Source organism: Pagrus major, chromosome 3 (assembly GCF_040436345.1).
Source record: "Pagrus major chromosome 3, Pma_NU_1.0".
Classification (NCBI taxonomy): domain Eukaryota; kingdom Metazoa; phylum Chordata; class Actinopteri; order Spariformes; family Sparidae; genus Pagrus; species Pagrus major.
Window position 1 is genome coordinate 7,903,512 of NC_133217.1, and position 25,809 is coordinate 7,929,320.

The 25,809-nt window shown below is 41.3% G+C and overlaps 1 protein-coding gene across 2 annotated transcripts in view; it reads right to left on the reverse strand.

Moving 5' to 3' along the window:
* The window catches only part of elmo1 (engulfment and cell motility 1 (ced-12 homolog, C. elegans)), a 119,204-nt gene that overhangs the window by 75,823 nt on the left and 17,572 nt on the right, over nt 1-25,809 (reverse strand). The window contains exons 1-2 of one of the 2 annotated variants that reach the window (XM_073463398.1): nt 17,232-17,459; nt 5,672-5,829 (exon numbers count right to left, since the gene is read on the reverse strand). In XM_073463398.1, coding sequence (XP_073319499.1) covers nt 5,672-5,749 — 78 coding nt within the window. In that variant the 5' untranslated portion in view covers nt 5,750-5,829; nt 17,232-17,459. Of the gene's footprint in view, nt 1-5,671; nt 5,830-17,231; nt 17,460-25,809 lie in introns of those variants that run through there. The other variant, XM_073463397.1, reaches the window with a different exon arrangement.

The following is a 25,809-nucleotide window of genomic DNA, read 5'->3' on the forward strand; positions in this document are numbered from 1 at the left end:
CAGATAACTAGCCTTCTTATTTACTGTGCACAAAAAGGGAACGCCTTTCAGCTACAAGGCAAGCCATCATCAAAGACGGAGCCTTCTTCTCAAGATTATTATCAGCTGACTGATGATGGCTTCGAGCTGAATCACGTTTGGTTTCTGCCCACAATAAATAAGAAGACTAGTTATCTGTGAGTGCAGGAGTTTGGTTTGTTTATATTCCATTAATGTGCTCAGTCGTGAAAGAAACAGAGAAGATTGCAATATTTCAAAAGACATGAAACCACTTGTGCTTGGAGTGATTCCTTCTTTCATACAGGATTGAAGCTTCGTCCAGTTTTGATTTTATTATTAATAACCTTATTTTAATTTGTGGATATTTAAAGCAACATTATGTAACTTTTATTTAACTTAAAATAACAGCTTCAAAATCATTTTGATGGTACAGCGTCTTGTAATAGGGTGAATGGTGTCTCTGTCTCAGCCACTCCGCCCCCCCATCGCATGTTTCTGCACTATGTAACTTTGGTGAGAGGGAAGGACCACAGCATTACATACATGTTTATTTCAAGATTCAAGTTTTCAACACCTAACATTGTTATGACACAATGAGTTTTGTTTGTGGTTAGCACCTACATCACATCTGACAAATTGTTGTACAAATTTACAACAGTGGTGTTGCACTCAGAAACTGTGGGGAGCACCAAATTGGACAAAATAACAATTTCTACAAAACATTGCTTTAATTAATAAAAGGTAAATAATTAACTATATGTGCATAACTTTTTAATACTTGTAATACAGAAAAATGTCTTCAAATGTGTAGCTTCTGTGTTACCAGTGCAAACCACAGATCTCTCTCTCTCACATGTGATGTCTATCTAATATGCACAGTTCTATCAAGTTATTAATCATAAATCTATCAATTCATGTCTGATTAGGTAATTAAGTGCAACAGTTGTGCATTTTTTTGTATTTCTTCTAATCAGCTTGTGTCTCTTCCCTTTCATCTGATTTTTTTTCCTCCCCAGAGAGCTCCGCTTGTTTAACACAAATTTGAATGATAAAAAATGTCACGTACAGCCTGTTTCTGGTTTATAATTCATTTGGACTGGTTAAAGATTTAATCTACAAATTAATTTATAAATAAATTAATAATTTATTTCTCCAGTTATCCCCTCCACAACCCCTTTCTACTCTCCTCTTCCAGTGGCCTCCATCTGCACCTTCTATCCAATTACCTCTGAGGCGTTTTGCTGCACCTTCATCATCCAGGAGTTACACCACCTGCACTGTCCTATCTAGTCTTCTCCTACTCCATCACATTTCCCTGTCTGAACTCTGGAGCACTGTGTCACACCTGGTATGAGTCGTATTCATCTTCTGCACGGGCAGAGAAGTGAAAGCTGTAATCCACAGTATAATAAAACATAATGTCTGATATTAAATCTGTAGTGAGTCTATATTATCCGTCAGCTCCTGAGCTCCTGTTACCTGACACAACACTCTTCTTTCTATCTGGGAGGATAACAAGGACGCCTAATGTCTTTCTTTTCAAGACTGTTGAGCTACACAACAATCAAAACCTCACCAGCTAGGACTGATGTCTGATGGCAAGACATTAATCACAGACATTTCAAACTATTAGAGCCCGACCAATACTGGATGTTTGGGGCCAATGTCAGCTGGCATCAACTCTAGCCACCCCGCAAAGGAAAAGCAGTTACGGGTAATGGACTTTATTGTTTAACAACAAATTGACAATTCACTCCTCAGCTTAGAACCAATTCATACAATTGTAAATTAAACAAAATAAGTATATTATAAATTCAATACAGAATATAAACCTGTACAGACAGAATTTATTAAAGCTGCTATAATCAATAGTTTTATATTAGCAATGGATCAGTTGACTATGTCAGGGTTCTTCAAGCATGCAGGGCAGGGCCCCCAGGTGCAGGTTGAAGTGTGTAAGGTGTAGCTTGTTATGTTGAATCCACAGATAATGATCATTACCCAACACTGCAGTTCTTATCAGCTCTACACCACATTTCAGCATCTTTCAGCTCATCTGTGTTGTTGTTCAGCCTTGACTGTTTTGATTCACACTCAGTGCTCTTACCCTCACTGTTTTACTGCTTCAGCGGGCAGCTATATTTAATGAAAAAGCTCTGAAAAACCCACTGTACACTACCTGCCCAGCTACAAACGGCAGTCAGACAAAGTTAGTGACCGAGTGGTGAACATAGTGGAGCATTTAGCAGCTTGAGAGCCAGATATTTCCCTCAGGAGTTGGTGGAGAACAAAACAGAGCTAAAAGACTTAAATTCATCAGCTGGACACAGGCCCAAATCAATGCTAATGTTGCTCCTTAACTGCTACATGTGTAAATAAGCCACCGTTTGCCAACAGACAACACATCTCAGAGGTAGCTAAAATGGCAGTGTTGTGTTATAGCTTGTTTCTGCTGCCCCCAAGTGTACACAAATCCAGTTAATGCAGCTTTAAAAATGCTATAGAGCTTTGTTTTTAAACACAGGGTTAAACTCAGTTCATTTTTATACTGCCTCACACTGTACTGTACTAAAGTTTACTGAATCATAACCCATAAAAACATCCATCCAACTCAGCTTTTTTTCCCTTCAGTTTGACTTAAATTCTCCTGCTCGTTTCCAAAACTTATTTTCTACCTGCAGACATCAGCAGCCCTTCCACCTTCTCCTCCTCCTGTCTTCTGCAGCATTTCTGACAGGAACAATAAAACACTTATTGCAATTGTCTGCACTTGTACTGATTCAGTCGTGTTCCTACACAAATGTCAGACTTCTGTGCCTGTGGGGCCCTAAAGATACTTGGAGAGATACAGGAATCAGTGTGATTTATGCACAAGCACGCGCACACACACACACACACACACTGCAGGGGAGCAGCACAACACAGCAACACGCACATGAATCCCTATTCAAATGGATACAAGGGTACACATACACAGAACTGCCAACACATAAGCACACACACATGCATGAATAGTAACAAGTATGCATGTTGCCACACAAACACACCCACACACAATTTCACTTATGCAGAGTTGTACCCACGACAACAAACAAAAAAATATACACACAAATTTGCATTCGCACACACACGCACACTTTTCTCTGTGTCTCAAGACAGCGCGAGCGCCTGAAACCCACTCCCCATTGCATGACTCAGACAGCCATATGCTGCTGCAGGGCCTATTGTACAGAGGAGATGCGGAGGGAGGAGGAAGAGGTGGGGGTTGACGGTGGAAGACAAGAGAGGAGGAGGCACAGCGCAAGTTTTCACAGTTACAACAAAAGACGGGGAGGAGGAGTGAGAGGGGGAACGAACAGGAGAGAAAGCATAGAAGGACAAGGAGGAGGAGGCAACAGATAGGAGGAACAAGAGAAAGATGACAGGGAGAGATAAGAGAATTGGAGAAAAAGCAGAGGGGAGGAGGAGGAGGAGAAGGAAGAAGAGGCTTCAAGAAGTGAAGACGAAAGGCAGATCTTTAAAATTCAGACTGCAGCAGCCCTGCTGATAAGGGGGTCATTAAACATAGAAACTCCATCCCTAAATCGACCTCAAGGCAAACCCAGAAGCGCCCGTACTCTGTAGTTCAATATTTCATTCAGCGGTTCATCCATTGACAAGGGCATTTGTAACTCCAGTAGTGAGTCATAGCTTGTACAATCATTAGCCCCTCCATGAGTCACACACACACACACACACACACACACACACACACACACACACACTGTATATGTGTAATCAAACAACGCCACAGTAAACATGTCACCCCCCCACAAGAGGTAGTCATTGTTTGCGCTAATCATTTCATTAGCATGTTATCCGCTGTTTGTTAAACCCTGATGATTGCTGACATACAGGATGCCCTTTATTTGTGGATTCATACTGAAACTGTGCCAGCACACACACTCTCTCAGAAGCCACCGATCGAGCGATCAGCAGAATGATTTTAACACTCGGAGTTTCATCACCACTTTTGCTGAAAATGTCCAAGACTATGAACATGATTTATAGCAACCACATTATGAAAAACTGTGGAATCTGTTGTGATGCATTGTGGGGGTTTGATAGCATTTGATCAAATCAAAATACAGTTTAAAATTCCCTATCAATTACAAGATACAAGACTCATTTATTATAATTTTACAACTGGTGGTATGGCAGCAGGGTGAACAGACTGTGGCTAGGGTGTGTGTTGCCTTATAGTATCCTTTGGGCTCTGTGCAGACACTTCACTTCACTGATATGACTGACTTTCTGTAGCTGGGTAGTGATGTTCTGGGTGGTTTTTAATCACCTGCTGTAGAGCCTTCTTGTCCTGGGCCATGCACGAACCAAGGATTCTTTCCGTTGCTCAGGAATTTAGCCATCTTTAGTTTCCTTCAAAAGAGTCATTCTTGTGCTTTTTTAAAAAAAATTCGGACGGAGATGTAAAAAGACCAACAAAAAAAAAACTGTTCACCTGCTGTTCACCACCTCTGCTCCACTGATGTAGACAGGGCTGTGTGTTTTTGCCTCCTGGTTTTTTAAAATCAGCAATCAGCTCCTTGGTTTTGTGGATGTTTATGGACTTTCTATTCTCATCTAGGTTTAAGCTTTTTAGCCCCTTTATGTAACTCAAGATTCATAGATCTACACTCAAACACACCAGTTTTAAGGACAAGCCTTATTAATGTTCACAATCTGTAGCTACAACCAGAAAATGAGATAGGCCCCTGAAGTTATGAGCTGTTGATTAAATATTTATCATTATATTTTATTAACCGGTCTAGCCTTCTTACTCACACAGCTTATTTATATGCACTACTTGTTCCAAATACCGGCGGTGCAGAATTGGAAGTGGAAAGTTTGAGATAAGTTTATGATTGATAAACATACTTATATTTTCTTATTATTGATATCCATAAAGGTTTAAGTGGGAGATTCTCCTGGAGTGGTTCAATACTGCAGCTGGATAATCCCCAGGTTCTTTTTTTTAACCGTTAAAAAACTAATTGGCTACTATTAATATAATCTGCAGTCTGTGTCATTTAACCACTGAAAGCGACTGTCAGGGTGAGCCTAAAATGAAGCCCACTGCCTGAATGTTCTGCTAATTAAAAAAAAAAAGAGTATGGAGAGATAAAAGTTATATAATTCTATAAAAGTTCTAAAACTCTATAAACCTAAATTTATTACAATAGAGTTACTAGTGAAACTTGTTTCCTGTCAGTCACAATTGTGGTATAAGATTTGGCCTCTATAATCACATTCATTGATGTGTCTTTAAAGATGTGTCAAAGCTGTGGCTGTGTTGCCTGTTAAATATCTTTAATTAAGGCACTTCTTTTAGGTAATTACTGTAATTGTTAGGAACCATGGAAAGATGTATCATGCCCTGATCACATCCGTCTGCCCACCTCCTCCAGACACACACACACACACCCACATATTTGAACTACTTACAGTGTATACACAGCAGCAGATTACTGAACAATAATGTGTTCAGACACAACATGCACCCTGTTCACGGTGTTAAAATCTGCATGGTGTCGCACAGACAAGAAATTTGCGAGGCTTTGTCTGCTTAAGTTTGGATTTGGAAGTGCAGTATATTGATAACAAAATAAGATTTGATTGGTACTCAGACACCTACCTGGTCTATCTCCATGAGCTTGGGGAAGGCCTTCGGCCACTCAATGGCCACCTTGACGATGTCTGCCGGCGGCGGCATGGCTGAGGGAGGGGGGTGGTCGGTGTGGGTCTCACTGCCTCACACCTCTGTCACTACTACTGGAAGTAGCTCATCCAAACCTGGAGGAGTAGAGTGAAGAGGAGGAGAGGATGGAGAGGGAGAGATAGAGGAAAAAAGACAGAAAATGGGGCATGTTAGAAACTCTTAAAGATAATGTTTGATCAGTAAGAATATTACATCTGAAGAAGAAAAGGTCGATAAGGGCAGTGCTGAAACATACATAAGACATGGGTTATTGCAGCTCTGATAACTTCACAGTATAAACACTAGCCTGTTATTTTTTCATACCCCAAAACCATTTGAGGTCAGGCTGCCTCGCTGCAAAGCACGAGGGTCCATCTTCAGCGCTACTTCGGTTTAGAAACCACAGACGCAATAGGCCTACCTGCCATCTCGCGTCAGTAGCCCACAGCTAGAACACGCTACGCTGTTTGTGTCGTGGCTGACCTTAAAAACTAAGCACATCATGCAAATTTCTGCAGCCACATACTGATGCTAAAAATCAAATACACAGTTCAACTTCTAACGGCCAAACTAAAGCAGACAAACTGTTGTTCTTTTTGTTTGTCCTGTGAGATTTTTTTTACAGCAGCAGCCCTAATTTAATTTGCAGTTGCTGACACACTGAACAGAAGGACGTGCCGGTAGGGTAGAGTTGAATTCAAATCAAAGTTTAACTGCTAATGAGGTCACAGCAGGTGAGTGAACAGTGTTTTTAAAGACCCACTTTGTCGCACTGGCCTCAGTTCAGTCATTTAAAGACACAGACCACCCAGCAGCATCACGTTTTAATCTCCAGAGTGACGTTTGAGACACATTTTAGACATTTCCACTGTCATGGAGTGCAAGTGTTCTTCTTACACCATCTCTCCTTCAGCAGGCAGCTTAAGTTAAGGTTACCAGTACAAAGTTGATTCCTCTGCCAAATTCCACTCGCTTAAAAGGAGTATTCCCCCAATTTTCCACTTAAAGGTCAGTGTACTCATCATGAGGAGCACAAAACAGCCTTTAAAACCTGTGGTTCTGGATGAGCTCTGTCATGTCTGAGAAAAATTGGCTGCACTGATATATCTGCAGATGTTGGCATATTAGCTTTTAGCAGGTATATATCGCTTTACATTTTCTTTTTATTTGAGGAGAACGTCAACAGAACAAAAAAAATATTCAAAAAAAACAAAAAAACAAAAGAGTGTGTAACACAGAACCAGGGCAATTACAATATAACCAATGCTCTTTTACTTGAAATCTACTTGCATGGGCTGATAAACTTAATCTATCCTTTCCAACAACTATCAAATATGTTTCAAAGCAAAACTTTGTTTTTTCCATTACAAGAATCGCAGATATTTCTTAATGCGTATATGTCAGGGGATGCGCACCAAGAAATTGCAGTAAAGAAATGCCGAATATGTGCTTGAACCATTACATAGTTTATCCACCAAGGAGTAATGACAAAATTATTTTTCAACCGTAAAATGTCTCATTTAGTGAATACAGCATGTTGGCCTGATGTTTTTAAGCCAAATTTAACAGATGCTTAACAGAAATCTTGTATTTTTATGCATGTTACAATGAATATTTTGCCGATATGTTGTCATTAGAGTTTTTAGAAATTCTCATATATCAAAATTGGTTTCAGCCTAAAAGAAAAAAATCAGGCATCTGTCAGACTATATTTTGGAGACAACAATAAAAGACAGCTTTAGAAACTAGAGGGTGGCTTTGAAAGCTGTTGACAGGAAGGGTGCTTCTGATTAAATTTTGTTCCGTCAAGTCCCCCAACGTTATGGTGCAAAACCAAATCAGTCAGTTAAAAGATGCTAAAGAAAGTATAAAGTGGAGTAGGAGGTAATGGTTAGAGGGAGGAGAAGGAGGGACAGAGTGAGAGAGTGAGATAAGAGCATCAGTTTGACATTCACTTTCCAGTAACCCGCAGAAGTGAAGTAATAACAGATACGCTAAATAAAGACCGTCGTGCTCTCTGTCTTTCACCAGTCAAAAACGCAAACAGACTCAATCTGTTTTTGTCAGCATGTGCACCCTGGTTCATAGCAACAAGTGTGACACACACTCAAATATTGAACATGTAATCCTGGGGTGGTTCCTCCCTCTGCAGAGGACGCCTCTGCACGATATCTGACCGGGACGCATGCAGCTGGATCGACCTGAAACCCTGTGGCTTTCTTAAATAAGCCAGTTAGAAGCCTCGTGGTGGAGAAACAGCCAAATCAGTCTCTCCGAACTGCTGAGAGGAAGCTGGGTAAAGCTACTTCTGTGTGTTTGCAGGGAGGTCTAATAAAACCCACCACTGCATAGATATCAAGTAGAAAATGTACCATAGATATCCCCAAAACCTACAGAGGAAGGCATCAATAATTTACCTTCCTATCCTTTCTGGAAAGCTTGGATCATCCTAGTTCCTGGTGGAGAAGTGCTGTTTACATATTTAATCTCAATCCATAATGCATAAAGACCGGCTCGGATTAATTCCTGGGAGAAAACTATTGAGCAGAGTAGTGCGAGTGTTGATAGATATAGCATGTGTGCACGCAAAATCGTGAGTAATGAAATGTGTGTTTTAGTGTGGATGACCGGAGTGTGTGTGCTGCTGTACAGCACTGTGCGAGTATGCATGTGCATGTTTCATGAGCGTGTATTAATTTAAATATAGTTTATGTAATAAGGCTGGCCTGGCGTTGTGTGTGAGTCACCCCATAATGATCCACATAGCCCTTATTCAAGGGCTCGTTGCCATGGCAGCCGCTGCATCAATAGCTCGAGATGGGGATGCATCTTTCCTACCAAAGCGCGTGTCATACTCGAGTCACGTTTGTCACAACTCCCTATAAAATATGACTCACTCCGCCCCTCTGCTTTGAATGCTTCCGCTGAAATATGAACGAGTATGTTCATTGAAGATTAGAGTTGTTTCGTTACGAATATGTGAAGTACTTTCTGAGACTCTTTGCCTTGCAGCTGTGCATCTCTCCGTTCCCCTCCCTCCCTCTCTGCCTCTCCCCTCAGTAACCTCATGCGGAGAAAAAATTCGCTTCAGGTCCCCGTTCTTGGATAAGCAAAGAGGCGAATGAGAGGGAAAGAGAAGAGAAAACACTATGACGGATAGAAATCTGGATGAGAACAAACCTGCACACATTACACTTCACAGGTTAATTGCTGAAACAAATGTGTATAATTTAAAAGAAAACAGCAGCATCATCCTGCTATTCTATGTTAAAACAAACAGACAAGCAGATATATCCTACAGACAATAGCATATTATTCATCTATACACAGATTATCATCCTGATGGAAGACAGAGATGCAGTAAAGGAAAGCTAAAGCTGCCACTCAGACTGTCAGAAGTTTTTAGCCATGCTACAGCGACGCGGCTCTGGGGATTTAAATGTCAGTCTGTTGGTCGATCAGTCCACCGTTTTGGTCCAGGCAGAAAGATCACAACAGCTATTGGATGGATGAACTGTAATATTGTTGGTGGTCCTCTGACTTTACCTCCAGTCCCACCATGAAGTTCACATATGTGGTGTGCCAAATCACACAAAATGCCAATTTCTACATAAGGTTGCTTTAATAATAAAACTTTGTCAATCATTAACTGGTGTGCCGTGGAATATAGATTCTTTTGGTCCACTGTAGTTCACCCTGCACTAGTTGGCACCCGGGAGAGAAGCACTGCTGTGCACAGGGTATCTTGATGGTAGCATGTTAGCACTGTCACTATCTGTTGAGCTAAATGTAGCCATGGCTGTAGACTCTTGGTCTTATTTCAACCACAAAAGAAGTGCAAATCTAAAAAAAACCAAATGTAAGTTTATAACAACTTTGGTCTTATTTTCATAGTTTGGGTCATCATTACAGAAAACGGAAATAAACTATAACATAACCAAAATGGCTGTTGTACTGTCAATCCAGACCAATAAATCAACTGTTGGATGACATCAACATCAGCTTATCGTAGCAGAAGTAAAACCTTTTGCATGGAGCTCAAAAGAGGCCAAACACATTGGCCCAAAAACGATCTTCAGCATCACCAGCTTTGATCTAATGATGTTTTAGCTTTGTATCATCTTTTTAACAAATCATATGCAGATGTCTGTTTATAGAGATTAGCAGTATCCCTCAATTCAAACTCCATTCTCGCGTCTCAAGCTAATTATCGGATTGTAAACAATGATAAAATCTTGACACTGGAAGCCCCAGGCTATATCTTCAGCTGACAGCCAGTGGGTTCTGAGATTGCTTGAATATCAGTCTTAGCCTCTGAAATCCAGTCTTGGTTGGGCTACAGTGTAAACATTCTTCATAATTTACAGTCAGACTTTGGACAAGTTCAACTTTGGCACATGTACTTTCTGTATTTGTCCAGGCAAACAGTTTTTCTGTGCAATGAGTGATTCTTACCAACAGTTTGGTTTACTACTTTTGGTTTTACCTCCAAATACAATCGTCCAGACAATCTGGCTAAACTAATGTTTATTTAAAGCTCGTCTGGCTGCTTATTTCTCCTGCCCAAGTCAGACTTTGTTGTAGCGATGTTGCTGTGTTCCCACATTTCAGCAATTAGTTTAGCCATTTCTGTCGCATTATGACAGAATGCACTCACTAAAAATCCAAAAATAAAGACCCACGATGTAATAAAACAGAATTATACTTGAAAATGGAGAGTGGAAAGTCTGTGTGTGTGAAGTCCAAACACAACCCTGTCTGAGGATTTGGCTTTGGTTCTCCAGTAAACACAACGCTCCTGTGTATGTGTGTATTCCGAGCACCTTGTCATCATCTTCCGAGAACCACAGATGACTCAGAGATGGGCGGCCTTGAGTCTTATTGATTGGAGAGCAGGCACACACACACACACACACACACACACCAGGACACACACCTATCTCATTGCTGACAGCCACCATAAATCCCTTGAAAATGGGCTCAAATGTAATTGAGAGACACAGCGGTTCAACACACCAGCACACCATGAGCAGGGCTAACAAACGGTCCGGCACTCATCTGATCAACATGTTTTTCCTGCACTCGACACACACACACTCCGCTCCGGAGGAACAACTTGTGAGCAACAAGGTCTCGCACCAGGATTGTTCTCAGGTGTGTGTAGTTTGTGTGTTTGACTCTATATATTCTCTACAAGTCATCATGAGTGTTTACGATCACCTCGGGGGCTGTATATCAAATCCTGATCTGTCACTCTGGCCTCCTCACAGTGTAAATGGGACCTTGTTATCGAGCTAGCTGCTGTCACAGCTCATCATGTCAGCGCAGGTGATTTGCTGCAAACCTGGTTCAGTTGAGTGTGAGTGAGTGTGTGCTTATTTTTCACCTAGCCAGAGGGTTAAACAGGCTGACGGGACAAAGAGTTCACTCCATCTTTTGTTATTTGCAGAAAAATGCTCTGTCACTGTTTAAGAATCTGATCCAGCTTCCTTCCTTCCTCCGCTGTTCCTCTGTTCATTCATTTTGTCCACCGCATCCAACGTTTCCTGCTTTCATCGATCTCTTCTCCATTCCCTGCCAAGTCTGTCCCCACTCAGAACATATTATTTTGTAGGATTTGACCAAAAAGAACTCAGAAATCAGGCAATGAAAAACATTAAATAGACTCTCTTTTTTTAAATCATTTGACACACATTTATAATCCTTCCATTGGTTTAATTGCACTAATGTACTATATGCAATAACACGCTGCCAAAACCATCAAACCACTAGACTAACTGGGCTCCTCTCCAGCCAGGTATTGTAATCTGTGACTGTGTACGTGTGCAGTAAATCTGTCTTCAAGCAGTCACCCACCTGCCGTAACCAGAGAGGCATGTGCTGCTGGGTTAAAGTTGCTAAAATTCCCCAGGATTAGCTCCAAAAGAGAGGGGAAAAACTAAATCTCATGTTACCCTCAGAAACCTGTGATCTGATCTGTAGCCAGAGGTCGAAATTAGGGAAAGAAAAGCATCAATAGAGAGGGAAGAGAGGGTAACAGGAGAGGAAACAGAGGAGGAGAGAGGGCCTGTGATTTGTTGGGCAGCAGACAAGTGCTAGGTTTCACCTCAATAATTCATGATGTGTAATGCGAAGGGTCACATCATCCATAGGACCAGGGAGGGAGGGAGGGAGAGAGAGACAAAGAGATGAGATGGAGTGATGGAGGTGAGAAATGTGAGTGAACAGGAGAGGAGGCACGTAGGGAGGAAGGGAGGGAGAGGTAACAGAGATTAAAGGAAGGTAGACACAGACGGTAAACATGAAGTAGTGGCATCACAGGTACATTGAGGTTAATAAAGCAAGACAGATGGAGAAAAGAGGAAAAATGCAAAACAGAGCAAGTGAAGAAAAAAGATTTGAGAGGAGAGAATAAGAGAAAAGAGGGTTAGAGAAAGAAAGGGCTGCCCCCTGATACTCGACTAAATTGTACGTCGATGAAAAGAGTCTCAGTCAACTAAGCTTTCAATGGTCTATCACTCGCACAAAAATAAAAACCTTACACTTCATTTAGGAGCTCCATCTTATCGTCAAGGCCTGGATGCAAATACCGGGGGGACGGTTGCAACACTGTAACACTGAAGTCGCTAACTGCTGCTAAGTGTAGCTGCTAGTTAGCTCAGTTAGCCATGCAGCTATCAGGATAGAGTGTTGATGTTGGAGCTTTGGACTGCCAGAAGGAGGAGGGTTTAAGGCTAGGAGCGTGGGAGTCCTGGCAGGGAGCTGCGCCGAAATGAGCACCAGAACAGGAGCCAGGCAAGTGGGATACGGAACTGGGCTCAGCGGCTACCCAGTGAACACTGTGGGACTGGGACCAACGGAGGACAGCTAGGGACAGGGAATATATACAGTACAGAGGAGATTTACAGCAGCTCCAACCAGGAGGTTTGACTCAGAGGACGATGAAGATACGACTTGTGCTGAGGATTTATTCCTATGTTTAAAACGAAAATTGTTTAATGTTATAATATAAGGACAGCGTGTTGAATTAAATCAACAAAATGTTCAGAATGCTTGCTGGTTGTTCTGACACATTCATAATGGTTCACTTCGTGCATGCCCAACCTACAATGAGGAAGTGCAGTGCCGAATTTGGTGCAGTTTGGACAAACAGCACTTAAAATAGTAAGAAAGTTTGAATACAGGGACCACCACTTGCCACTAAAGCTGCAGTGATATCATAAACGTGTGACGACTAGTTGACCAATGGCTTATAGTAACAACTACTACTTGACATAGACACAGAGCAGGGTGTCTGCAAGTTTCAAAATGCCAAACGCTTCCTCAACTGTACCTGAAAGTGGATTAAAAACAACTTATTCAAGATAAAGAAACAAAAAGCTGGTATGCAAAAATAATTAGCAGTCTCACAAAAATAAAATTAATAGATCCAATACTGAACTATGCAATTTATGGCATTTGCCCCATTTAATTTCCACCGACATCACTTTCTAATTGCGTGTAACAGCTTTCAAAGAATTTTAATTAAGACATCCCTGCATATAAAATGAAAATGCCGATTTGGTGTATTTAAGGAATTTTAACACTTTGAAGTAAGTTTAATTAAAACTCCATCAGGAGTTGCTGATAGAGAGAGAGAGGAGACAAATTGAGTGAGACTGGGGGCGTGAATATGAAGGGGAACACGATCTAAGTTACGCAGATCCTCTCCTGCCAGCTCCTCCTGGGACCTTCTTCTATGAGCTCTAATGGTGTGAAAGAACACGAAGCAGCAGTTTCTTTTACAGACGATGTCAGTGTGACCTACCAACACTCAGCCCCAATAAACCTCACACTTTAAAAGCATAGAAAAGCCTCTGTTAACACATCTACTAAATTGTCATCCTTCCATCAAGGTTCAAATTCTGGGTGACTTGTATACGACCATCTGCATTTAATTGACACTTAATTTGGAGCAATCTGAGCAGCCAGATGCTAAACAGCACACCTCAGACCCCCCATGTGCACTGCCAGAGTCATATTGACATAATACATACAAGTGTCAGAAATTCATTTTATTGTTGCCCTCGGCTGTAACATCAACTTTACTGCAACTACTTTCTTTTCCCAGGCTTCCCAGTTCTACTTTTGATAACCAGGCATCAAACTCCAGCTAGTCTTCTTCATAAAAGTTATGGCCAAGGGTCAAATATCTTCCCCGCTGACACGCTTTTTGACTTTTCAAAAAAAGAACTAACTTGGTGTAACCTCAACCTCCTACAGCAGACCACACAGGCCTCTGACCCAATAGTACTTGTTTCAAACAAGCAACTTCTTAAGAAACCCTCACTCTGACTATTTGAAAAACAATTTTATATTCAATTTCAAGCTGTAATTATTATGGTTTTAGAGAACATCTCAATCTGTTATTGTCATGCACAGCAACAGCATATAATCAGATTTGGGGGACCAGATATGTGAGCAATATAAAATTATTTTTCATCCAGTTTAACAACACACATACCATGAAGCCACCCTGACACTCAAAGGCTTTTTTTCTTAATCTATAAAAATGAATCCTCTTAAACTTCGCTCTCATGTGCTTAGATTATGTTCAGACCATCAAATTTCACAGTAACATGTGCATTTTGAGTGTGGGAGAGTGTGCATTAACTCCTACAATTGTATATGCAGACATCTGTGTCTGTGCCTGTGTGTGGGTGTGTCTGTAGCCTATGTGCCGGGTGGATTTCAAAAGGACCCCTTCAAGCTCTTCATTTGATGACTCTACAAAGGGCCCGCCTAGCCGCAGGGGCCTGTGTGTGTGTGTGTGTGTGTGTGTGTGTGTGTGTGTGTGTGAGAATGTGTGTGTATGTGACAGCCTACAAAAAGAGCACCATCTTTTATCTGAGAGCTGAGACAAAAAGGCCACTGGCATGGTGCACAGGACCGAGTTATTGCTGCTCCGAGCGTGACGCCTTCACACGCCTACACGCATACTAGCTACAGGATGGTCACGTTACACCCCTGAGGAGAGGTGTGTGTATGTCAGAAACACACACACACACACACACACACACACACACACACACACACACAAACTTAAAGAGTTACTTAACTCCAATCTGAAAAGCAGTGTTTCACTGCCCTTTTAACATCTGCATCAGTGACACTGATGGGTGTGGTTTGGTGGGGTCAAAAGTGTGCTCCTTTCCACCTCTAACTACACCCAACAGTGATATCATGATTTACTGACACAACCTGAGTACACCTGCACATCACTGCAGCAAGGTGAGAAGTTTAAACCACTGGATATCAGTAAGGGGGTAGTTGGGTTTCTAATTAAGTTCATGTAGAACTTGTCTGATGTGCAACGTTGTGGTGGGACACAAAGAAAAGTCATCGATCAAAAACCAGCTTTCTGTAAAAAAAATACATTCAGAGACTGGCTGGAACATATGGACAACCGACCAATCACAAAACATCGTGACAGAGAGAGCTGCATCCAGATTTATTGTGTATCACAAGTGCCAGAGTGCCAATTATCACTGGCTCCTGCAATTTAATTCCCAACATAACGGCTAAAAACATTGCTACGTTCAACACAATTTGGCTTTTAAAATAAAGCTGCCATGATGTCAGACATTTTTGGCAACAACAACCCCAAGAAAAAGCCTGCAAAATCCTGCAGAGACTGATTACTGTTTGCTAACTATTTCTTAATGACATGGACCTATTTTAAGAAATGCTCCATTATTTTTAGCTAATTTAACCATTTAGCCATTAATTTGCTATTTCTCCATTATTTATTAGCTATTTCAATTATATCAGCCCCTTTTAGCAACCTGCTGCATCTGTTAATGCCATCTTTTACAAAATATTTAACCATTACTTCTATGCAACTGTTTGCTAGCTATTTTTTAACGAGTCTTAATCCCAACAATGTTCAGGCAATATAAGTTATGGTTATGTCCTTTATCACACTGTACGCTCGATTTTATCAAACGAGTTGAGACACTCAACAATCGTTCAATTTAACTCCTGGCAACTGCAGAAGCACTCACTGGAGTGCAGGTTCCCCTTACTGTGAATTGTTAAGTAAAACACTTAAAACATCAAGAGTAACATAAAAGAAAGGGTGCATTGAAACTGAGAATTTTAAAAATGCTTCTGTGTTGTGCCCAATCCCTCCCCAACACACACACATACATACATACCCAACACCCAGCCCACAGGAAAAGCTGCTGGCTCTGAGACAAAGAGCTGACAAAACAGCTACAAATAAAGGAAGAAGACAAAAGGAAAAGGGGGAAGGCTGGGGTCAGGGTTTAGAAATATGGCTTCTAGACTCAACCAAAGGAGGAAGTGCCAAGCTCTGAGAGACTTAACATGCATAAACAAGATACCAAGAAAACATTTGGTCTAAAAACTTTCCTCACAAAAATAAAGTGTCACATGAGGACATGTGTTGTGTAAGAAGACATATAAGGCATCCTCCAGAGTTTGGGGATTTGACTGACAAGCATCACAACAGCGTGCTGACTTCTCTGTGCGTGTCTCACAGCAGGTTTGTGTCACAAAACCGCCCAGGTTGTCACTGAACTGCTGCAACCAGGATATCCTGTCAAATGTCAGTACCAGCAGCTCGTAACATCTCTCAACAGCAGTCAACCAACCTCCCACTGAGGCGTGAGCCCTTTGAGAGGACACCAAGTCCACTCTCGTACTCGGCTGTATACAGTACGTGCACGGCTGAATCTACTGCATGTGTGTCTAGATCCATAAATGTGCACACACAGGAGAACGAGTGAAGTATGGAGTGACACTGTTTGCTGAGCAAGGTACAAGTGTAGCCTAAATAGTGTGTTCCGAGCAGAGCAAGCCAGCAATTTGAGGAAAACAAGTGAGTCAGAAACAATTAGAGGTACTTGGATGGCATTCTGCAACCCAGATAATCAAAACATTGGAACATTTGGAGACAAGGACACAAAAAGACAAGACGCTTGCTAGAGGAGAAGAAAACGCAAGGCAAAAATAGGCCTGCAAGCACACAACTAATCCATAATGCGTATTATGAAGAGACCAAGTAATATTGCCAAGTAATTACTTTCCAATGCAGCAGATTTATCGGCTGCCTAAGTATGGTCTTTCTTTATCCTTTCCAAAATCATAAACTATGGACACCACATTTCCATCCCCCCTAAGCCATTAGGCCACAACGCTCAACTGTCTTAAAAACACATCCGTTCTTTGACATTTCCATTCTTCTCTGGTTAGATGTGGAAAACCCACACTGAGTCCTGTCTCGGATAAGCCAACAAGCATGTACAGTACGTACCAAGACATTCCCTACATCCAGACTGCAAACATCTAGCCACAATGTTCGTGCCCTCTGATGACACACTGGAGAGGAGAGGAGAGGAGGCAGGAGGGTGCACGGAGCCGCACCCTGAGGCCTACTGCATCCTGTGTCGCGCAAAGACAGAGTAAAAAACACTATGACGATGAGAGGACTCACCCGGAAAACTTGACAGCAAACGGGCTTGGTGGTTCTTCTCCCAATCAACCTTCTTCTCATGCAAACGACCGCTTATAGTGGAGAGAGAAGGCAGCTCTCTTCTAAACAACTTTAGTATCTGCCTGCAAGTGAAGTGCCTTCAGCATCATACGCCAAAGACAAAGACTTCAGAAAGGTTTGTGCAGTGCCTCGCCTCAGGCAAAGCAACGACCAAGAGAGCGCCGAGAGAGAGACAGAAGGAGGAAGTAGGCGTTTGTCAAGAAAAGAGGAAACAGGTCCGTCAGCGAAAGAAGCGGGAAAATTTAAAGATAAGATGATAGCGAGCAAGAAAAGGATCAATGGATTCTAAAGTCAATGTATTAAACTCAAATATAATTATTGCCTCTAAAGTCAAGTTTGATTCAATTGTAAATTGAATACTGTTTAATACTGTACTGTAAAAATGGCCAGAAATTATGTGATTGCCACCACCATGCTACACACTTTCACTTCTGCCCCAATCACCACTGATGTAACGGAGTCAGAGCCGAGTCTACAGCAAGCGGCAACAGAGTGAGTCACACGGTTTACACTGTCACAAAAGACCACTGATCATCAGCTAAGAGGCTAAATGCCCGTATGAAACATTTATTGTTTGAGCAGGGGGCGATCATTTCAGACTGTGAGCTCAACAGGCCATCTGTGCAAGTGTCACACAAAAACAGATGTTTACTCCACCCAGGCTGAGGTCAAACTTGGTTCGTATGAGCCTCATAAATGCAAACATCCAGAGCTTTCACTCATGACACAAACTCCCAAAGTGCCTTCGAGGTATCCAAGAAGAAAAACATTTCAACACAGCAACCGGAAAAAACAACAAGCTAATAGAAACAGATTATGTTATTATTACGATTTTGTCTCAAGCTGAGAAAATGAGAAGACAGCACTGTGTATGAGTCGAGCCGTCATGTGGTTAGTCGCTTTGCTGAAGCCAAAGCTGAGTGTCATGGAGACCTGAGGAAGTGAAAAAGTTTAGAGGACCTTTGTCACTAATGACTCCCTGCTAGACTAGAGAAGAATATTGAGTGTGCTCTACACACAAATATCTGAAGTCTGCTGAGTCAGAGCACTCACTGGGGACTCGGCCCAACTTCGTGTCAAATGCTTTAATAATCTATCCAAACTATCTCAGCTCCCTCGTGAGCCCCTCCGCCTCTCTACTCTGTCTGAGCACCACTGAACCATCCAGAAGGCTGCAACCCGTCTGTCGACAACCTTTCAAAGTCCTTCTTATCACTTCTTCTTCTCTCCCTCCACCGGCTGCTCTTGTCAAAATTGAAAGCTGTGTGTTTCTGGATTTCACATCTCCTGACTTATCAATGCCAAAGTCCAGCCTACAGAGATGAAGGAAGGAGTTTAACCTCCTTTCAACCGGCACCAGGAAAAACTCCAGGAATACATACCGAAGTATACTGGAGCACACGGATTAAGGCAACAAACCTAATTCAACAACTATAGTATACTTCGGACTGTATTCCTGAAGTTTTTTCCTGATAGTCAAAAACATACTTCTGGTATCTACCATGACGAACGAGGATTCAAGCTAACCACAGCTGTTGTTCTTCATGAACAAGCATTAGTGCCAACAGCCAAGCTTTACGCCTAAAAGTGATGATTGATTGATACCAGAGATGTTAGATGTCAGTAATCAAGTCTCTTCTGGACTGCTAACAAGTGGTTTATAATCATGGCCTGCTGCTCTGTTTATATGTGATTCATTCTGCTTTTATAAACTCCAAGAAAAAGAAAAAGGAGCAGCAGCTTGTAGTCTGGTCAGTGTTAACCTGACAAACTGTGCATCTAAGCTGTTTGTTGTTCCAGTCTCGAGCAATTCAACCTTAGCATGCAAAGCTGGTTGTGTTGAAGCAATGTTTGAATTTAAAATGTTGAACATAATAACTACTAACAAACATAAAGGCTCACATTTTTGAAAATCAGATATAATTAGGTGGCAAAAGAGGAAATCTTGAGGTAATTGTTTCATTTACAAGACATGAAAAATTCCCTTTTCGTCAAACTATAGTGTAAACAGTGGTATACTGCATTTATTACACATTACATACAGTTTATTTAAAATGTCCTGTATCATAGCTTATTAAAATCTCATTGACTTTTATTCACCCAATTTGACCGTTAAAAAGGTGCAATATGTAAGAACTGGCCACCTGTCGAATTCATACCAAAAATAGGACGCAACATATCACCGGAGTAACTGCTAAGTGCTGCTAACTTTGGCTGCCGTTAGATAGCTTGCACAGTTAGGCATGCAGCTAGCGGTCCTGTTAGGAGCTTGAGGTACAGTCTACAGTAGCTGGTCTGGTATTTCTTTACATTCTGTTAATAATATTAGTTCATTTTCTAATTATTTAAACTGACATTATTTCATATTGCACCCTTTAAGGTCTGTGGCTTAAAATTTAAAGGGGCTCTGGGGAACTTCTGTGTTGTGCTGGAAGGCGGTTGTTTATGTTGGCAGACTCCGGTTCTAAGATAAGGTTAGTTAATCCGCTTGTACAGGCAACCGAGAGAGATGAGGGATTCTCATTTTTCACGTCATGTCACAATCTGCTCACATATGGTCAATAAAAAAGTGATTAATACATGTAAATTGTTGCAAATTGTCAAATAGAGCCCCTTCAAAATAGAAATAATAGATAAGTAAATGATTGCCTCCTGTCTGCCTTCTCAGTAAGAGATAAAGACTTTTTGCAACATTCTGACTACAACTATTAAATTCTGTTTGTTGTTATTGTTTGTACTATTTTAAGAGAGACTATTATCATTCAGCTGGGGCTCTGACCCTGGCGCACATTACTACCCGTTGCTTGAAATGTTAGTGATTCAGAAATTTGAGCTTATTGTTACACTCAGCTCTAAATGGCTCTCCCTGAGAGTGTCTGCTGAAAAACCCAAAAATGTAAATGCAAATGCTGAATAATAATATCAGACAGGTTTTGACGTCATCCAGTCGATTAGTGTTTCATAACCCCTTTTTCTTATTCAATGAATGTTTTTTTTGTTGTTGCCATTTTTCAAATATGAAATGAATCTGCACATTCCCACAGTCTGCTTGCAGAGAAGGTTGTCAGGCAAAGATAATTCCACGACACCTCGGGGGATCATCTATTATTCAAAACCACATCCAAATTTATTCGGCTTGAAGAGGAGTAACATGCTTTAGTTGTAATCGTCAAACTCCACTGGTTATGATCCATGAATTTCAACATGCAACGGTCTGTTACAATCCTCCCCGTCAACAACAAGAAAGCTGGGCCACGTTTCAGTTTCCAAACTGCACGTCACCTTGCAAAACAACACCTCAGGAGCAGGTGTATGAATGCGCCAAATCCAAACTGAGAGGTAACCATTTTCTTTGGCCTTGAGCGCAAAGCAACCGCCTGAGGCGAGCTTCTTGGTAAACATATGCTAGTTTTTATACAAATGAGTAAACACAAGCTACTAGCCTGTAGAAATCCCACTATATCAACAAGGAAAAGGCTACTGGAGAGAGACAGACTTCCTGCTTGGAAAAGTCTGAACTGGATTAGTTATACTGGGAGATGACTTGTGATGTAATTATCACGGGCCATGTGTAATAACAGCAGGCAACTACTCCATCAAGTTGCAGTTTGGAGTCCAGATCATCATCATCATCAATGCATATGCTTGGATGTGTATGTCTGCAATCTATCAAAACATACAGTAATGCATGATCAAATTACAGATATCTCAATTCCCAACACTGTAACGAGCGCATGGCATTAGAGTTTTCCAGGGATGGAATGTGTATGAGGCATAATTTCCTTTATTTTCTGGACAAGATTAAATAAATAGGAGTTAAGAACAGACTTCCCCCTGCAAAATAAAGTCAAAATTGCACCATTCATGTGGAGTAAACAGCCTGCAGTGAAGGCCGCAGAGGCAAAGTTAATAGGTACACAACCTGCTAGCTGCAGCAGCTACTTAATTGGACTGAACACTCCTGGGTCTACCGTACTGCATTAAAATGTCAAGTAGAGTTAGACTGTTATTTGGGTCTCACTGCCCACGGGTTGTGCAAGTGTCCTCTTATTGTTGTCTGTGATATTTCATAATAATCATAATAATTGGAACATGGTCGCACAGATTAATGTGCTACTGACTCCTCGCTTGTATCACAATAGCTTTATACCAGATAGTTCAGGGCAAACTGCATGGGGGCAACAAACAGCCGAAAACAGAAAGCTTACACTGTGTGTGCTCTGAATATAATGCTTGCATAGTCATTGCCCAGTTTAGTGCAGCGCTTTCTGCAAAGTTTGGAAGTTAAGTGATGGACTAGATGTTTTCCCTAAAATCCTCTGTGCTAAAGTCAGCGGAGAAACCAACACTGCACATCAAAAACACATGAAAAAGCACCAACCACATTTGGGGAAACGTCTCGCTCTTATATCCCTCAGAGCATATTTTTCCTTAACCAAAAACAACTTTGAATTTAAGATGAAGAAAGGGAAAGATTTCAGAAATGTCAATCAACGGTATACAGTAACAAGAATAATGTTCACACTAACGCCTCGTTTCCATATAGCTCTGTGTATGCAAGTCGACCGCAAGTCGACCGAAGTCTTCATTCCTACAGGAACCTCCGTGAGCTCCGACGTCTCTGCAGAACTCATCTGTTCTTTTTGTTTTTCCAGTCCATAATATACACCTCATGTGTGGTGAAAAATTCTTACATTTGCTGTGAAATAGAGTGCATAGAGGTTTCTTGCTAAAAAAGACTGATACCGCTCTCAGCTATCCAGTTAGCATAAACTTGAAACAGAGGGAAACAGCTAGCTTGGGTCTGTCCAAATAAATCGCCTAACAGCACCTCTAGTAAAGCTCAGTAATTTAATTTCTCATAACTAGAAAGTATTTTTCACACCTCAGTTTTTACAGTACATTTCATGTGCAACACTTCTCTTCTAACTCTCAGGAAAAAAGGTTTATTTCGAAAAAAACGTGTAGAGAAATAGTGTTAAAAACAAAATTGGCTGACTAGTGTAGTGCTAAGTGATTTAACAAACTGACGGAGAGCTCAACAAAGTGTTCGTGGTTCATCTGAAATTCAGAAGTTGGTGTTTGCTTCCAAGTGCCATTATCTCATTAGCAATATCGTGACTGATGACTGAATAAATCTGGCTTTTTATTTGAATTTATGGGCTGTTTACAGCATCCAACGTCCGAGTTACAAAACACTGAGAAGCGAGCAGACAAACATGGTGACACATTGTTCACAAATGTTCAGCACTGTTCCCTGATCAATCTCAGCACATGATATTTTGGGATATTAAAGTGCTTATGAAACATCACCTGTACCATTAAAATACCCAGGTGTGTGTATTTTAATCCACCGCACTTACGTATTCAAGAGTGTTACGTAATGTGACTATTATACATGTTGTTTTTTCCTCCATCGCCTCACTAACTGAAACACAATAGGCTGTGTGCTCTGCTCAAACACAATCTCTTTTCTCTTTAGATTTAAAAATAACATGCTATCCTTACATAACTCAATATCTGTCAGCATCAAGGTCGGCGGTGAGAGCTTAAAAACAGAAGAGAGGAGCACAATTAGGTGTTTACCCTGGAAGCCTTTTCACTGCCAGTTAGGGAAAGAGTGTCCGTGTGTGTGTGTGTGTGAGTGTGAGTGTGAGTGTGAGAGAGCCCACGGGCGTACTGAGTCACTGACAGTGTGACCTTCTGCTCTCAGGCTTCTTAGCCCTGTTGGAAGCAGCCTATCCAGGTCAAACACCCACTGTCCATAGTGTATTTCCTCCAAACTCGCAAATATAGGAGGCGTAAGTTATGGAAATAACTGATTCAATGATGTTTTTAAAAGTCTACACCAAATTCCTGCAGCAGCAAGAAACATCAACATTGTTGGAGTCTACATGCCGATTTGTGAAACCAGAAAATACACATTAGTATCCATTTTACTGGTAAGCAGGCTGAAATCATTAGGAATAAGGATTTTCTACATCAGGAATGCGGCTAAAGTTACCATGAAAGACACCACACTCCACCACTCGTCCATTCAGAGCTTCACCAGAAGGCTTTCACGAACCTCAGATTAAATTCTGAGGCTGATAACAGCGGTTTCTAAACCTTAAATTGCCTCGGCTAGGGATGCGAGTGAGGGAGATAAAAATGTCAGCTATGCTATGTGTGTCCCCAGAAGACTTCACAGTGGCTGGTCTGGCTGCAGGCACGTGGGGTCTTTGGTGTAATCAACTTACAGAGCTGGACCATTAAAGACGAAAGCTGGAGAGAAGAGCCTGGTTGCTTAAAGGAACAGACTGGAATCTGTAACGTGTCATAATACTACAGCAACACTGAATAAATTAACTCCAGGGCTGACACTGGTACTATTCAAATGTTATCTTATAAATGCATTTCTTTTAAAGGACTGTCGACACAGAAAAACTCAAGGGTTCCAGCTAATAAAGGAAAAGACTATTTCCAAATTGCAATACGCCAGCAGGACTTTCTCAGTCTAGAGAGCATGAAAGGTTTCAGACTGAGTAATACAATGCTCTAGACTTTTTGCAATAGTGTGGTATTTAGGGGGGAAAAACACACTTATTTGCTTTCTTGCTGAGAGTTTGTTTAAAAGATCGATGTATACTTGTTCATTAACCAAAGGTAAAAAAATCAACCTACTGAAAATGTTTAACCTCACTAATGAACATGGCAAATCATGTTTGTTTAACAAGTCATTGCACACAGCCAAGAAATCGTCCCGCTCTTAACCCCCACAAAAACAAAACTTGTTTTTACACCTTGTAAAAATGATTGTTGAAATAATTGAAGAAACAAGATATATTAATGAGCTTTGGAGGTTCTGGTAAGGTGGATCTTGCCTGTTTTCAGTTTTTAAGCTAATCTCTATAGCCTTATAGTGAACAGACAAATATGATTTGATCTTCTCGCCAGACTCTCAGCAATAATGTGAATACATTTTTTTCCAAAAGTGACAAACTAATCTCTTAAAGGAGCTCTATGTGACAATTTGTAGCAATTTACATGTATTAATCACTTTTATCATATGTGAGCGGACTGTAATGAGACAAGAAAAATGAGACCTTCCCCGTCTCTCTCGGTTGCCTGTACAAGCCTGTGGGCGATTTGGTTAAGTCGTTTCAAATGCTGCTGGACTGTGGATTTCTTTTGCGAAGGACTCTGATTTTCTGCGACAGTCCAAAAGATGTGACTTTATGCACTCTCTCAGACTCTCAAGAGTCTGCCAACATAAATTAGCACAACACAGAAGTTACACAGAGCCCCTTTAAGCTTCACTTTAAATAAATATGACCTCTTGTACTCCATGTTATAAGAATAGTGTATGTTCTCCTTAGTAAACGCTAAAACAAATAAAAATATCTCGTATTGCCACGTTGGAATTACAACAGATTGAAGATTAGTAAGAAATAAAGACCCATTTCCCACCTGTAGGAACTAAAAGTTTCCCTTCTGTGACATCAAAAGCTGAAGTCCTTTTTAAAATATCAAAGATTTGGAGCAAGCTCATGAGAGTCAAAAGAAACACGACAAATGTGCGCCTTGTTTCCAAAGACACAACAGTTTGTGGTGTAGAGAAACAAAATATCAAAGAGCAATCCTTCAAAAGCGGCAGACAGTGGGGGAGAAACGGGGAATGGTTTGACCAGAGCTTCCCCATGACTGATCACTGCAGACAACAATGATTGGAGCCTCTGAGGCCACGCTTCAAGGAACAAGCCTTCCTCAAAAGTTCACCAGACCCCTCTGTGCGCGAGGGAGAACATATAGAGGGGATGGGCAAGGACCACACAAAAACTCTGCTAGGTCACATGACCGAGGCGGGGATGAATGTTGCTTTTTGGTTGGTCAGAGTGGGAAGTCAGGTCTATAGTCCCATTGTCTAACTTCGAAGCCTGTATGTATGCGTGTGTGTGTTTCTGTGTGTGTGTTGGAGGAGGCGGGAGGCATCGTAGCACCAGGAGGGACCAGCATAGCATTCTTCATTCACAAGCAGAAAAACGCCTCCGTCATAAAGCGACCTTGACTACTCCAGCAGAACAGCGAGCGCATCCAAGCATCTCTCTCTCTCACACCCCCTCTCATTTCAAGTGGGTGCATTTCAGAGGAGGCAAAACATAAACACAATCTGTCTTTTGTCTATAAAATCACTCACACAGTTCAGGTTATATGAAGCCGGGCTTTCATTGAAAAAAAAAAAAAAGGGCATTAAAGCAACGCCCTGCTCCAGTTTGCACATTGTGTAACTAATCAAACCGTGTTACTGCAGGGCAAATCAATAACTCTTCCCCAGCTCAACGCCATCATAGGCATGTTTTATCCATCACATGCCTGCTAGCCTGGCTCATACGAACTCTGTTATGGAAAAATATTCATTAGAAAAGCAGCAGCTGGAACATTGAATTCCCTAGTCCTATAAAAAGGTAGAAATTCTTGAGAATCAACACTTGTTCACAATGTTTTAACTGCATTCTTCCGTTCAACTCAGCAGGGTCAA